The sequence below is a fragment of the Emydura macquarii genome, unplaced genomic scaffold (assembly GCF_026122565.2).
Source record: "Emydura macquarii macquarii isolate MOO-44397 ecotype Brisbane River unplaced genomic scaffold, CSIRO-AGI_Emac_v2 contig_2676, whole genome shotgun sequence".
Lineage (NCBI taxonomy): Eukaryota > Metazoa > Chordata > Testudines > Chelidae > Emydura > Emydura macquarii.
Window position 1 is genome coordinate 45,273,922 of NW_027132813.1, and position 16,263 is coordinate 45,290,184.

At 37.9% G+C, this 16,263-nt stretch overlaps 1 protein-coding gene across 1 annotated transcript in view; it reads right to left on the bottom strand.

The window, feature by feature from the left end:
• SLX4IP (SLX4 interacting protein) overlaps window positions 1-16,263 on the bottom strand; it is a 113,646-nt gene that overhangs the window by 39,889 nt on the left and 57,494 nt on the right. The window contains 2 exon segments of the mRNA XM_067564675.1: window positions 10,754-10,877; window positions 14,784-14,873. Coding sequence (XP_067420776.1) covers window positions 10,754-10,877; window positions 14,784-14,873 — 214 coding nt within the window.

The following is a 16,263-nucleotide window of genomic DNA, read 5'->3' on the forward strand; positions in this document are numbered from 1 at the left end:
GTAAGAAATTCTGCTTTGAATCTAATGTAGTTTGTTAAATTTAAATTGTTAAATTAAATTAGAAAGTGTTTTATCTTGATTTTTCTTGTAACCATTTCTGACTTTTATGCCTCATTGCTTATACTCACTTAAAATCTCTCTTTTTGCTGTTAACGAACTTGTTTTATCTAATCCTGTGTGTTTAAATTGAAGTGTCTGAGTAACTCCATTTAAGATGGCAAGTGGTGTGTATGTTATTCCCTTAAAAGAACAATGGATTTAATATATTTCGACTGTCCAGTAGAGAGCTGGGGGTTGCAAGACATACATTTTAGAGGGAAAAACTGGGACTGGGCGTGTTCTGAAGTCACCCTGCAGAAGTAACTAAGGCTGGTAAAAGCCAGAGTGTAACTCAAGTGTGGCTGGCAGGTTGCAGTTATTTGCAGTTATACACAGATACTCAGGATCTGGCTTGCATGCTGGAAGGCTGTTTGTGAGAGGCCCAGACTGGAGCTACTGCAGGAAGGTATTTTGAGGCACCCAAGGTTGCAGGGCAGGGATGACACAGACCCTCACAGGGATTGCACAGGATTGCACCCTGGTATATCACAATACAGTGGAGACCCGTTTAGAAATAAGGAAATCCACGGGAAGGGTGGGGAAAAGAATAGGTTGCATTGGAGAAAAAGCAAGAATGGAACATCTGTACAAAAGAGACAGGTGTCCCTGTGTTTAACAACAGTACAATTGGCCCTGTAATCTTTCGAAGAGCAAAATGTTAGTAGACAGTAATCTAGCCCTGTGGCTCATACTATTTAATGCAAGATCTGTGGCGAATAAATGAAATACTATCTATGAATTGATTGTGGTTGAGGCTCCTGAGTTTGCATGTATAATCAAGCTCTGGCTAAACTTTTATCGCTCAGCTGCCCGTGATGGAGATTTGGTTCAGCATAAATTACAAGGGGACTGGGAAGAAGATGTGGCTACACGAGTTGCAGCTGACATCAAATGCAGAAGATGTTTTATGACAATATGGGATTTCATAAAGTGTGTCCACTTTGCATGAAAATCATGGGATGAAATTAGTATTGGTGGATAGTTGGCACTATTAAATCTCAGAATCCTTGGTGAGCTAGTTGTGTCATTGTCCACAATGACCTTAGAATCACTAAGACTGATTGTCCTCTGGGTGACTTCATTCTCCATGTGGATGTCAACTCTTCAGGATCAGCTCAGAAGTCGTGCTCAGCAGACTTATTTCAGATGTTGGTGTGTGTCAACCCCAATGGTTGAGTGAACTGGAGGAGGATCACTACATCTGTATTTACAGTATGTGAAATAAGGGCTTGTGGTCACTATTGCAATACATAAGTGATATACTGAGTATCAAATTTTGCATTAATCTGAAGGTAAATTGGGATTGGCTGGGGAAGGACTATGTGAGATTAATTACCTGTGAGAAATGCTTTGACAAGTTTTTGATCCTAGCAAGTGATTTACGTTTTCAAATTTATCCTTGCAACTAAAAGAGTAAATATATATTTATGCCAGGGTTAAGTATTAAGTGTTGCTCTGCACAACACATGCATCTGACGAAGTGGTTTGCAGTCCACGAAAGCTTATGCCCACAGAAATTTGGTAGTCTTTAAGGTGCTACAGGACTCTCGTTGTTTTTGCTGTATACAGACTAACATGGCTACCCCTCTGGAACTTCTATAGTACTGTTCTTCTCCTGTGCTGGACCATGAGTTCCTTCTAGGGGATGTGCAACAGGGGAAGGAGCAGACAGAGAGACAAAGTGTGTGTCTCTCCCACTATTCATGCTGTGAAAGCCCCATCGAAGACTGGGAAATTCTAGGGGCACCTACAAATGGAGAACTCTCTGAAAAGAGCTGGTGTAATGGAAAGAAACCAGGCAATGCAGATATTTGGGGTCTCAGATTGAACATCCAGCTTCTTCTCTAGGGGTCAATCCCCATCTTTCACTGGCAGACAATCTAGTAAATGGAAAAATGGAGTTCCAGTATCGTAGGTGGGTATTTCTCCCTATAAGCATGATCAGGATCACCATTCTCCTAAAATATTACAGTGCTCTCATGAAAGATAATGGATTAACACACACTGGAGTCTCTAGATCAAGCTGTTATAGAGTCATTATCCCACTGCCCCAGCCTACTCTCTAACAGAGGGTTAGGTTGGGGTTTTTTGTATTTTGATAATACAGCAATTTTAAAACAAACAAAAGGAAGCACTTCTTCACACAATGCACAGTAAACCTCTGGAACTCAGGGAAGTGTGAAGGCCAAAATATAAACAGGGTTCAAAAAAGAATTGGAGAAGTTCATGAAGGATGGGTCCATCAACGGCTATTAGCCAAGATAGTCAGGGATGCAACCCCATGTTCTGGGTGTCCCTAAACCTTCAACTGCCAGAATCACTCAGAATTGCCCTGTTCTTTTCATTCTCTCCGAAGCACTGGTGACTGCTCCCAACTAGGAGAGGAGTGAGAAGCTCAGACGCTTTTCCACCCGCTCTGACAGGGACCCAGGATAGCCTTCAATTTCACGGGTGAGCCATGAAATTGACATGGCTGCCTGGTACCTGGTGGAGAACGGAGAAGCCTGGGACGGCATCCCCTGGATCCTAAGAGGGGAACAAGGAGAGGAGAAGCCCTGGGTGGCTTCCCACAGCTCCTGGCTGGGGGTGGGGAGGGGGAAGAGGAGGGATGAGAAGCCAGGGCAGCTAGACCCAACTCCCAAGGGACGACAAGTCCCAGGCAGTTTCCCCCTGGAACGGGGTGGGGGAAAGTCCTGGGCGGCTTCTCCCAGCTCCTGGGGATGGGGGGGTGGGGTGGGAGGACAGAAGGGGAGAAGCCCGGGGCTGGCTCCAAGGGGAATGGGGAGTCTGGGCCACCCTCGGGAAGCCCAGGAGACTTTGGGGCTCCCAGCAGGGAGCTGAGAGACCAGGATCGCAGCTCCCCACACTGCCCCATATGTCAGTGGAAATGCTCCAGGTGAGGACGCACTCCATCGAGCCAAGGAGGGTAGTGTGGACATCAGTCACCTCAGTTATTACTGTGGTGGCTGTAAGTCGACCTATGTTAAGTAGATTTATTTTTCTAGTAAAAATGAGGCCCTACACTGGCTCAAATCCTGCTCACCTTACGCATCGGAGTATTTCCAGTGAAGTTGATGGGACAACACCCTTGAATAAATCACGCACGACTGGCCTTTAATTATTATACAAAAGAAATTACTCTCGCTTCTATCCTATAAAACCCAAACAGAATTCAAATGTAGATTCAATAATGCTCAAATCAGTTGAAAAAAATGCAAAGAAAACTCATTATCAGTAACTAATGAGCACTTGTCTACATTTAAAACGCTACAGCAGCTCAGCAGCACCCCTGCAACTGTATAATTTCAGTGTAGACACTACATATGCTGACAGAAGAATGCCTCCAGTTGGCATAGGTAATTCACCTCCCCAAGAGGTCGCAGTTTAGTTGACAGAAGAATTCTTCTGTCAACTGAGCACTCTGTACCTGGGGACTTAATTCAGCTTAACTGCACCGTGCCAGGGTGTGGATTTTTCGCATCCTGAGTGATGGAGTTATGCCAACCTAATTTTCTAGTGTAGACCAGGTCCAAGCTTCTGGTATACATACACCCTAAAGGGATACTGCAAGTGTTGCTCTAAGTTCTCAGCACCAGAACACAAAGCTTGGGAGAGTAAAGATCTAATGAAAACTGCAAATAAGTCTAAACAAATTTGGAGAGAAAGAAATTAATGTTGAATAATTTTAAAGCCAAATGGAATTTTCATCACATTTTGAAGTGGGACAACAGCAGATTTGATTTTATTAGTAAACAAATTTTCTCATTAGTTATTTATAATTCTGCAACCATATTCAGTGAAATAATTACACTTATTTTAATTAGAAACATGCAGTAAAAGACTAAGATTGGGGTACTAGCAATACCTAAGATATATTTATTTAGAAATGTACTTCAGGGAATACATAGACAGGTGGTACAATCATTACAAACATTCTGGTTAGGATTTTCAAAGGATCCTAAGGGAATTAAGCACTCAAGCCCTATTGAAATTCAGTGGAAGATAGGTAACTAATTCCCTTAGGCTCCATTTTCCCCCATGTACTTTACTAAAACTTATTAGGTAATATATGAAAACTTGCAATTGCTGAAGTGCCTTTCAGAAGAACTAGCGGGATGCTGATCACTATTCAATATTGCTGTAACCAGATACAAACACTGGTTCTTGACCCAATGAGCTCACAATCTAAGGACGGTCAAACAAATACACTGAAGTTACTGGGAATAGGAAACAACATTTTTTAAAAACCCAACACGTTAATATATGTCAATAAGATTCACAGTAGGCAGCATTGCAAAAGTGGCTCTTCAAGAGGGACTTAAGGCAGAGAGGGTCGGATTCCTCCATATGAGCTCAGGGACATTATACTACTCATGGGAGCTGCAGAAGGTACAATGCTCAACCTTAAAAGTTCACCAATTTTGCCCGAGATTCAGGTTACCTCAGCATTTTCAGTATTCCCTATCCTTGGATCTTGCACAGTGCCAATACTTAGGTAATGCTATTTAATTATAATTAGAAAAGACTCACTGGACCACCTCCATTTGTGATCATGTAACATCTTGGGAGAACTAGAGCAATTCCTTACATGGAAAAGTAATATTAGGAAAGTGTTCCATAAGTGGGTTGGAGTCATGTGACCAGCCAGCTCTTCACAGACCAGAGTTTGGGAACTACTGATCTAAGAAAACTGGCAGCTTTTAAAGGGCAAGAATAGTATATGGAGTGGGAGGCCAAGAATGAGAACTTTATTCAATTTATTACCAAAAGAAAAAAGCCCATGCATTATTAACATGGGAAACATTTCCCTCTTCTGGAAAGAGAGCCTGAAACACCAGATGCATTTTTCTGCATTCTGGAATTTTTTCAGACATTTTAAAAGAAAGATTTCTGCTAAAACAAGATATATTTATTCCTCTCAATTTTTTTGTTAGAGTGATTTGAAGTTAAAACCCCAAGATATTCACATCAAAATTAAAAGTGGAAAACATGCGTACATCAAACATATAAATAGATATAAATGATTAAAAAACAAATAAAAAATGAAACCATCCCATCAAAATATTTTTAAGAATCCTCCAGCAGAAGGGGGAACAATTATTGAATATTTCTGGGAGCAAACATTTCCACTGACAGAAGCAGAGTAGATTACACCATAATGCTGAACAAACTCATCAAAGCTTTGATCTTGCCATCAGATTTGCACAGGTGTCCCTACGTCCACGTGGAGCCCTATTTGACTTAAGGGGGGTTCTGCACAGGTGCAGGAATCTGTCCAGCCTCATGGGTCTAATTGCAGGATCTGGGCCTATAGGATCATTTGAAAGTCAGTTACTGCACACAATGCTGCATTTAAATGGGAGAAAAGGTCAATTAAGATCTGCAGGATTGGGCCTAATTATTAAATGATAAATAGGGCTACGATGATCCCCCTGAAAAACAGGTAGCTCAAGTAGCTACACACAGTTTGATAATGTTGAGGCATTGTGAAGATAAATATCAAACAAAATTCATTCCCTGTGATAGCAACAGACAGTGAACTGTTCTCAAGTGTGGGGAATTTAAAAGGGCTATTGTCTAAAAGATCAAAGTACCACCAAAAAGATGAAATTGAGATGCAAGAGCATACTGCTTTGGGAGGATCTTTGGATGCACCTTTGTCTTTATTATACTGGTTGATTACACATTTCCTGTGCATTTGCAGGAGGTGAAAAAGAAGAGGGAGGATCTCATATGGAGTTTTGGTGTCATGTGACATCCTGTTTTCTAATTATTGTCATTGCAGTTGGAATTGCACAATAAAAATGATCTGAAAACAGAATATCTGGCATCATCAAAGCAAACAAAACAAAGATAAACTCCCTCTGAAGCTCCTGGGCTAGATGGACCATCAGTTTGACTCAGTATGGCCATCCTTATGTTCTTTATGTAGATCACAGGGAGGGAGAAAATGACTTAGAAGTGACTTGCGTAGTCAGGTATGCTCTACAAAGTAAGGTTGACATAAGCCACCTTGCATCGACTTAGTTGTACACATGTTTTCACTAAATTTGTCTCCCACCAATGTAAGTGCCTCCGTTACGGCAACATAGTCTTTGTTCTTTGCTAACGTGTATCTTAAAGACCTTAGCTTTCAGGCAGGCAAACAGGCCCAAAAGCAGGCCCAGAATACCATCTCAGGCAGATACACCGGCCTAAACACTTATACAAACCTAAATTATATATTCATACCCTAACATTCATAACTTCACAAAATCCAATAGGATATTAATGTTCAACAGATCAAAACTTTTAAAATGATACCTCTCAAAACATATCTTATGACAGTGAGGAATATGGGGATTCTGGGGTGTTTCTGTCAGACAGCATGTCACACGTCCCCCCTTAGTTTACTGCAGGAGTGTCAGTCATTGACTAGTGCAGAGGCAGTACACCTTCTGTGGGTGGCCAGAAAGTATTTCTTTATATCTGTGCATCATTTCTAGAATGTAGGTATCTTGGCATCTAGCCATTAATGTCATCTGGTGGTTGACCTCCAGATTCAACAATCCTGGGTTTGCAGTCTGTGGAGAACTGCTCTCCTGGTAAGCATACGCCATGGCGACACAAGGAGCCAAATATGCATGCACATAAGTGATAGCCTAACTAAAGCAGTTGTATACCAATGCAATTTGTGTCGGCAAAACTTTGTAGTGCAGACATGGCCTTCCAGTATAAACATAACCAACTCCCTTCTCCCTCAAGAAGTGGAAGGAGGAGGTCACAGTTTACCAGGGACTTCCTTCCCACTCCAGCTACTATTTGGGAGATGAAGGCTCCAGCCATACTGACTTGGCAGGTCACCTTTTAAACTTTTTCTCACTCCCTTCCCAATGTTTCATCTTTCCCTGTGTATTCTTTACCTTATTCCCAAATTTCCCATAATTCTCCCTTTATCATACTATGCCCTCAATCCTTCTGCTCAGCCCCCTTTTCAGTCTCTTATTTCTTGTTTCTGCAGCCCCTTATTGTCAGGTAGAAGAGCAGTGGCCTTCTGCTGAATAAGAAAAGCAGCACATAGCATATGAGCACTGCTTTTATCTGGTCCACGTCTGCTGACAGGAGGAGTTATATCTAGTATGCAGCAATGACACATTAGCATGCTTGAAAATGTCATTACAACAGGATGTGTCATTGATTGGTAAAGGTGGAGCACAGTAACAATGTCTGACAAATTATGTAAGCTGGGTCTGAAGTTAAGAGATAACTACCCCACTTATAATTTTATAGAAAGCTGTGTTGTTAAAGGGCCAAATTTTCCAAGATGCACTTTGAGTGTGAGTGGTCGACTTGCATGCACTGAACTCCTGATGTAGGCATGCTAGTGAGATTCAATGCCCATCATGCCCATCTTTGGGGCTTGCAAACTGGATTGGGGAGTGGGGTGGGGAGCGGCATTATATTTTTGTAAAGCTATCCCACTGCATTTTTCTCTTAAAAGATAAAATAAACCAAAATCAAACACTTTTCGACATTAGATCAAACACAGGAAACGGAGAGTTTACTCTGAAGCCTATGTCTAAAGACTAAATTAAAGCTTTCTTTGGCAGATAATTTACATTGGCCATTTAGGAGGGGCAGAGAAATTGTTCAAACAGAAGGAAGAATAGGAAGAACTTGCTTGTTTTGGCTACTTTTTCCCATTTTTCCATTCTCTCTCATTTTTCTTTCTTCTTCTCCTGTGTGTAACACCCACAGATTTCCTAATGAGATGGTATGCGACCCACCACACACTACTGTGTGGGTGTAACTTAAGTGAAGAACTGTGTAAATTAACAAGTAACTTGCACAGATATTTTACTTGTGTCCCAAAAATGGAAGACAATGTGTACCTCCATAACATCAGACAGAGAAATCTGTTAACTGATGATTTTCCCCTTGAAGTATCCGAGGCAGTCATTCTAACAACGTATTCTCCTCTGCTCCACAGCCCTAAAAGGCAGGCCCAGACTGCCAATCAAAGAAAGGCAGCGTGGCTTTCACATGTGGGGAAATCCCCAGTTACAACGTTTTTAGGTTTAGAAGAAGTCTGGGAACTTCGATTAGCACCACTACAACACTGCCTGAACTTTGCCTGCAATACAAAATATAACAGATTGGTTCTGCACATTTCTTTGTATGACACAAATGACTATTCAGATTATAAAGTAGACATTTCCAGGTCTTGTGTGCAGTGACTTATTCTGAAGAGTTACAGTTCCTTTTTGTAGCATCCAAAGATACAATATTTTTATTATCTATTAACTACAACTTTTGTTGCCTTGATTAAGTGCTGGTAATGGGTAAAATGTAAAAATTACAGTGCTGTGGATCTTCTAAATAGCCCTCTCCTGATGAGATGGATTCTGATTGTCCTGGTGAACATCCACATATGACCTTGCTTCTTTCTCAGGAGTACTGGTTTAGTGAAGAACATATGAATGCTGGATTTAAGCAAAGCACTTCATTTTCTCAGTGTGCAGTATTGAGGTGCCATAGACAGGGCTCCCAACTCAAACATTTAAAACTGAGAGGGTGCAAAAGGGTGCCCTAGTAAGGACATTCAACATCAAGTTGAGTTTCCATGGAGTAAACCTGTGGATTTTTCTCTTTTTACATTTATTTATTTTTCATCTATCATTAATTAGTGTGAATTAATACAACAAGGTGAATGGGAGATAATTCTGGCAAATCCAAACTCCAGAGCCTCCAGGTTTAGAATGGAGTCATTAATATTGCTGATGACTTCTTTTGATGTATCTGCCTTTGGGATGTTTGTTATCAGGATAAATGGAAACAAGACATATAGATAATCAGTTTGCCAGGGCTGCGACAGTGTGTCAGTTTTCTAATTAAAAGGTTGCTTTAGATTAACAGCTCATGAATGTGTTATTAGCCTTTCAGGCTTCATATATACTCTCAGATTAACAAATTATGCAAGCTAGCTGCCTGCATATCTGAGAACAATTCATTTTATCTTCACACAATTATTTTTAAACACACTTTATTCAGACAGCTACCTTTCTTTTTTAAATATAAAAAATGTTTCTCAGTGGAAAAAAACATTCCTTTGCATGATTTTTTAAAATGGTGTCCTTTTCTTTTTTCATAAGAAAATTCTATTTGTTTTCTCAAAACCAGAAATATAAGATGAACTAAAAGTTCACATGCTTTATAAACATTGAACAGCACCCTCTTTTAGGGGGATAAGATGAAGTTCCCAACTTGCAGGAAAAGCTTTAAAAAAAATCTTTACTGGCCTCCGGTACTTTCTACTTATATTCTATTTTGTACTTGTGGGAAAAAAACTGTCATGCCCTAGCAAGCTAGTTCCCATGTATTCCTAACATATTTTTTATCAGGCTTCCACAATCATTTGTTGCCCTAATGAGCCAACAAAACAGTATTTAATCTTTGCTGTGCTTAATAAAAAGGATATGTTCATATTAATATTCATAAAAGAAATTACACTGCTACTGGAGGTTGTATTTACTATTGTAAAAGGAAACCTAAAGGAATGTTGTATTTGCATTTTTTAATATTTAAAAAGACTATGTCAGAACCAAACTGTGCATGCAGAAATAAATGTTAAAAAGTTAACCTAGACCCTGAATTTAAATGCATCATTTTAGTATTAATATACTGATAATATTTTTAAAATGTGTTTTACTATTTTTAGTGCAGAATTAAAATGTAATTGGACATCATTTTGAACACATTTAAAGAAATGTAAGCGAGACTGGCTAGCTCAGGGTTTGGTAACAAGATATACTGCCTTTCATTTCTATGTAACCAGCTCACATCCAACCTAGGATGATAGTAATCAAAAGTTATTACTACCAGAAGGCTGGTTGACATTAAATGAACACAGTGGGTAAGTGTACACATCACAATACCCAGCACAACTGGCACCCTTTCTGGAAGCTCAGCAAAGACAGGCCAAAGGCTGGACAGAAAAAGGGAAGAAGGATGCCAGAACAGCTAATGCTGAAACAACGTTGAAGGGAAACTGCCAAGTAGTTTATGCCCTACAACTGACCTACAAACTTAGACTCAAGTAAGAAGTATCTTCAGATCTTAAAAACAGTTATTTTCAAACTTCACCTTTTTGTCCCCCCCTCCCCTCCCCCAATAAAACCTATCAACAATATCTAACCTAAACAAATGGCCTTCCTATTTTGTTATGTTTCTGCATATGATTAGCTAAAAGAGATCACAACTTAACAAACCCTGCTACCAAGTTATGGTAACAAAGCTAATTAAATGACTAATAATGCTAATCACAACAAAAATGTGGTAGGTGAAATATACCTATTTGTCCTACAGAACATTAAAAAGGATGTAATCTCTAGGTTTTGTAATTTTGACATTAGACAAAATCATAATAATATGTATGTGTATGTGAGTGTATACTGAGAGTCAGTCTAACTTAGAGCTTTTACATATAAAGAATACATATTCTTATATAGCAAAAACAATACATATTTTTACATGCAAAAATCACTTCTTATATGCTAGGCTCATTGGATTTCCTATAGGGACTAGTCATTTATAGTAATAAAAAATATAATAAAAATAATTTCCACCATTTTTTCATTTTATTTACAATATTTAAAATTATTGTATTTGACCCTACCTTTTAGGGACAAGGGAATGGATTGTGTGCGTTCCGTGTGTTTCCACTGACCCCGGTGTTTACGAGCTTCTAAGTAGCGCTTGACTCTTGAATCAATAGTGTCTTTTAGCAGCAAGCACATTTCCTGAAATAGAAATCAGTTTCAAATTTATGTCTAAATCTACACAACCTGAAAAAATCAGTATCAAAGTATTCTACAAAAATGTGTGTAGAAATCCATTTTATGCAATTTTGCATTGTCATATTATAAGGAATATTGAATGTATAAATAAATGGGAAAAGTAACATTAAAACTGCAGCAAGGAATAAAAAAAAAATTAGATCATTTCAGATATACATTTTCAAAAATGAAAGAGGAAGAAATCACTAAATTACAGTATTATGGTTATGGTCAAATATGACACTTATCGCTGAGTAATTTCCCTAATCTGTGAAAACTGTTTACTGTGAAAATTCACTAAATATCCGAACTAAATATCCGAAATAAACTTTACATGACATTAATATCACAAAAAGTAATGTCAGTCATACTTTTGAATAGTAAATTACAATATTTTATTCAATCAAAGTTAATAAATGATACCTTTAAAAATGGAATCTAATATAAGAAAATTCATCATAGCATGGGGGCATAGTGTGGGGGAATCTCCCAGGAATTTGTAGTACCCTAATTTCTCTGCTAGAATCCTTGTAAACAAGACCAAACTATTTTGGTTCAATTCCAGGAGATATTTTAGGGAAGGCTATAAGTTGAGTAGGTCACAGCAAAATAGTTTCCCTGGCTTATTTAGAATTCATTCCTGAATTTAACTTTTTACACCTTGAAAACTTATTTAAACAAACACACACACACACACCATTCAAAGGCCCTGCAGCCAAAGCTTTAGTACAGGAAGCACTTGAATAAGGTAAAGAATTCATCACCTCAGTACTTTGAACAAATTCTCAGGTGACTGTATATGTATATGTTTTGGCCTTTCTCTCAATATTCCCATTTTACATTGCACAGTACCTTATAGTAAAAAAAACTGATGTTTTGTGGGGCACCAAGATATAATTTTACATTTAAACTTTTCAGAGTACTTGGACAGTTGAAAAATTAAATGAGTACTTCTTTTAGTAGTTAGAATGTTTTGCTTCACATGCAGGGGTCAACTATGACTAATCTAGAAAATATGCAGAAGAGACATATGAAAACAGATTATCTAAACATAGCTATAAATCATTAAGTCTAAAAAAAAATGTACTACACATATATCAATGAACCATGCACATTATTTTGTCCTTGATGTTAGAATGAAGTTTTAATTTTAATCAGAGTGCACACACAAAGTGTGGGTGCTACCTGTTCTGCTGTTTAACTCATTAAAGTAACTTCACTGTATGCTCTCTGATGGAAAAAATATTTTAATTAAAAAAAAAAAAAAAAAAAAAGCCACGAAGTGGCTGAAACATCAGGTGCATTTGGTTCCCTTTGCAATAATAAAGATTAATATAAACTTCCTTGCAATTATATTCAAAATATTTCATTTTGCTGTTGTGTTTATGAAGAGATTACTGGAATAGAACTCAAAATTAACACCGGCTCTTTTATCAAAGAAAATTAATAGCCCTGTTTTTCTCTTACAAAATGGAACTGTGAACTCAGCTGATCTTGTTAATGAGGCAACACACATATAGCACAGCAATCAAACTGATGAAACAAACTTATCGGAATACAATTGTTTTTAAAATATAAAGCCAGATCTTCCACTCCATTACTCCTGGACAGAGGATGAGAAGGGCAGAAAAGCAGATAAAATTATTAGAATTTGTCCAGGGAAAGACAACTGAGTTATGCAGCAGCATCCACCCTCTGCAAGCACCAAGAACACCCAACACACAATCTCTACATTAGTGATGTTTAACCTGGCATACTCCAGTCTCTAAACTGGACACCAAGGGTGATTGTACTGAGAAGAAAATTTGTATCTGATTATGAACTGAAAATGTGTCTTTTACTAGAGGCTCCCTTCAGCTCAGCACAGCCACTAATGCTCCTATCCTGCTCTCCATTGAGTCAGTCAGAGTAGCAGACAATGGAGCAGCCAGTCCCTCTTCTATCACCCCATGTCAACTACCTTCTTGTATTTTCCTCAAAAGGCCAGTTACAACCATCTTCACTGCCATCTAGAAAAATGTGAGACAAGGAGGGTTTCTTTCTAAAAATTCTCTCCAACTGGGAAAGGGAATAAGGGAATTTGTTAAAATAAAAGCTTATTTAATATTTTACATTTCAAATGCTTTAACCTTTTATTTTTTCCTCCTGTATCTTTAATCAAAGGTTAAAAAGAATTTTTAATGATGTGTTTTCCATGGTACTACGCAGGTTGAGGTCTCTGTATACCAAAATCCAAACCTTGCTTAACAATGTTTAATGTTGGACAGTGACAGAGTCATGTTAAGACCTTTGACTTTTCGGATCCTTTATTCCATCTAAATTAATACAACAGGGCCTTCCCCCCTCTGAGGTTCTGAAGATTTCAGAAAGGGAAAGCAGGCAAGCTCCACCCTTCTTTTAAATAAGGTGATTAGTAGAAAATTGTGTGGGTTGAAAATTGAAAAGCTCCCAGGCCCTACAAGAAGTTCTTCTACGTGGGGTATGATTTTCTCTATGATGTCTGATTAATCGTTTCCCTTCCCACCTTATTATATCAACACAGAATCCCAATAAGGCTTTTAAGGCATATATTGTTGAGCTATTATAATCACACTTCTCAGCTGCTGAGGACACTCAACCCTTGTGTTTTATTCAAAGTGTAAGGTCACAGCCAAGTAACAAACACCCTGTTGTGCTTCATTATTAAATCCAATTTCCTGAAATTCATATCTTATATTTTGGCAGTCAAGCAAAATACTTTTTTAAAACACTGGGAAGTCAGATAAACTGAGACAGTAAAATCAGTTACAAACAGAAGCTTTAATGATGATTCATTTACTCAGAAGCAAATTTTAAAGACTTTTCCTATAAACATTTTTTTTCTGGTTTATAAGGCACAGATCAGCTGAATCATATCGCTAAATATTCTGCTTCCCACCATGCCAGAATAACAAATTATTGCACCTTTTGATTTTAAACTACTGAAGCAAAATATTTTGTGAGAAGTGTTGGGATGTTCTGTGATGACAAGTCAATTATATCATACTGGGAAAGCTATCTGCTGAAAAGTACTGTAACAGAGACTTGCGGGAAAGGACTGGCACTTGAGGCAACTTGCATGTCTCACATTCATTTTTAATGGAAGACTCAAGTTCCCACAATCGCCTGTAATGGAGAAAAAATTCTTCCAGTAAATTGTTACTAGGTCCCAATAGAAATCACACAAAATCTCATGAAAGGTGCAAACTTCATGTCTTAGGTCACTGACGCATATTACAACAATTTTGCAACATTTTATCTAGTACTAAACCTAGTTCCTGTTTGGAATTCTAATGGACCTTTGAAAAACAAGGTTGGAATTTCTTTTTTAGAAGAGATAAAAGTTCTGCTGATACTATAACCTGCATACCAAGACATTTTCTTGCACTTGTTAAATACTCTTGGTGCAACACTCATATTTCTTAGAGCAAGAAAAAATAAACAATTAATAAGACATTTGATAGGAACTGTAGAAAAGGATAGTATCCATCTGACATAATCTTTGCTTTATTAATCATTTTTTTTACTTAAGATCATCACACACACTCATTAGAAGTATGTAATTACTTTATGTTTTTAAATCTAAAAATTATCCAAGTCAGAAGTATCAGAATAGCACATATACAAAATATTTAAGATTTAAAAGACCAATGTAAAAGCAGTCATTTAGTGATCTGAGGGGAGATAACACACATCATAAGCCTAGTAGCCCCAAAGGAGTTGTTCAGAGTTAGGTATAACTCACAACACAGAATACATCATAATACTGAGATGAAAATCTGAACAGTTCAATGCAATCCAACTTTTTCCCTGCAGCTACATGCTTTTGAAGTAGAAGTGATTTTGTTGTACCTCCTTCTCATGATCTGAAAACCAGCTGGAGTCTTTACGGGAACCTTGAGGCAAAATATGAATATCCACTAGGACAGCAAAGTTCCCACACTGAAAAAAAGAAAGAAAAGTTAAGTAGTAATTGTTATGAGGGACACATCTAGCATATAATGAAATAAACAGTCAAGTGATCATAGTCATCTGATTCAGATATGCAGTAGCCACAATTAAAGTCAGAGGTTTTTTTTATCTTTTTTAAGAAACATTTCATTCTTAGGTATGGAATGTCCAGTTTTAACAGGCATTCCCTATATTTATAATGGGAAACAGTGCTAGAAGCAATAATATTTTGCTTGCAATAACATATCAAATAACAGACATTGCTACTTGTTAGATGTACCAAACATAAGTGCTCAGATTCTTGAAGAAAAATATTGGAATTTTCTTCTACTGTGGATGTGCCAGTCACAGATCCACATTTAAAGCTGAGTTGCACTTTGCGCATAACTAAGATGTTGAATCCTCACTTTATCTATGAAAAAGACAGCATGTCCTCCCCAAATTTGCAGCACTTATTCTATCTATTGAATTAATTTTCTGAGAACTTACAATTATTTTAAGGGTTAAAATTAATTTTAAAATGAGTCCCTTAAAAAAAAAATGTAGCATCTGAACCAGTCTTCTGTTTGTCCCACATTATCTTTTAATAACAGAATAATACACTCTTCCAACTTTCTATGTAGTTAACATTAATTGGAATCTTTTGTCTAGCCTCTATTAGAATAAATTAGGATATAAGATTAATGATTGTTGTATCTAAATGTTAGGATTATAAAGTCTATAGCCAGGGTCATCTCAACAACTCAGGTAACTCTTCAGTGGGGCCATTGTGACATCAGAGGCTCAACCAGTCACCATCTTTTCTTTACAGTTAATTTATATGAAAGAATTATAGTGGCTGTAATGAGACCGTGATGTGAGGGAGACTGGACATATGCATCAAGAATTTTCACTGGTAGTTTACTGTCACTGATTGGCTCCACTGAATGACAAGTCAGCACTGGCCAGGCAAATGATGCAGGAATATAGTGGGAGTCTTTCAAGTGCAAAGACATTGGAACTTAAAAGACTTTTATACAGCATCAGTCTCACTAAAACAGTTCTCTAACCCAATAAGTCAACTGCAAGTTAAGGGCCAAATTATTCTAGATAGTGACAGTCCTGGCCACAGATGACTACTATATCATCAGACTCTTGTAGGAAGAGTAGGAAACAGACTCCTAAAACTTTCTGTGCTTTTTTATAAACTGCCTTATTAACAGTAGGGACAGAATGAGGAGACTGCCATCCCTCCTATATCAAATGGCGCAGAACAGGGTGCATGGGCAAAGCAACCTCTGAGTGATTATCTTGTCAGATCCTGAAAGCTGTGTAGGGTGACATCAAAGGGATATTTGGCTAAGAGACTATAAGAAACGTAATTGCTGCAAAATGTGAAGAT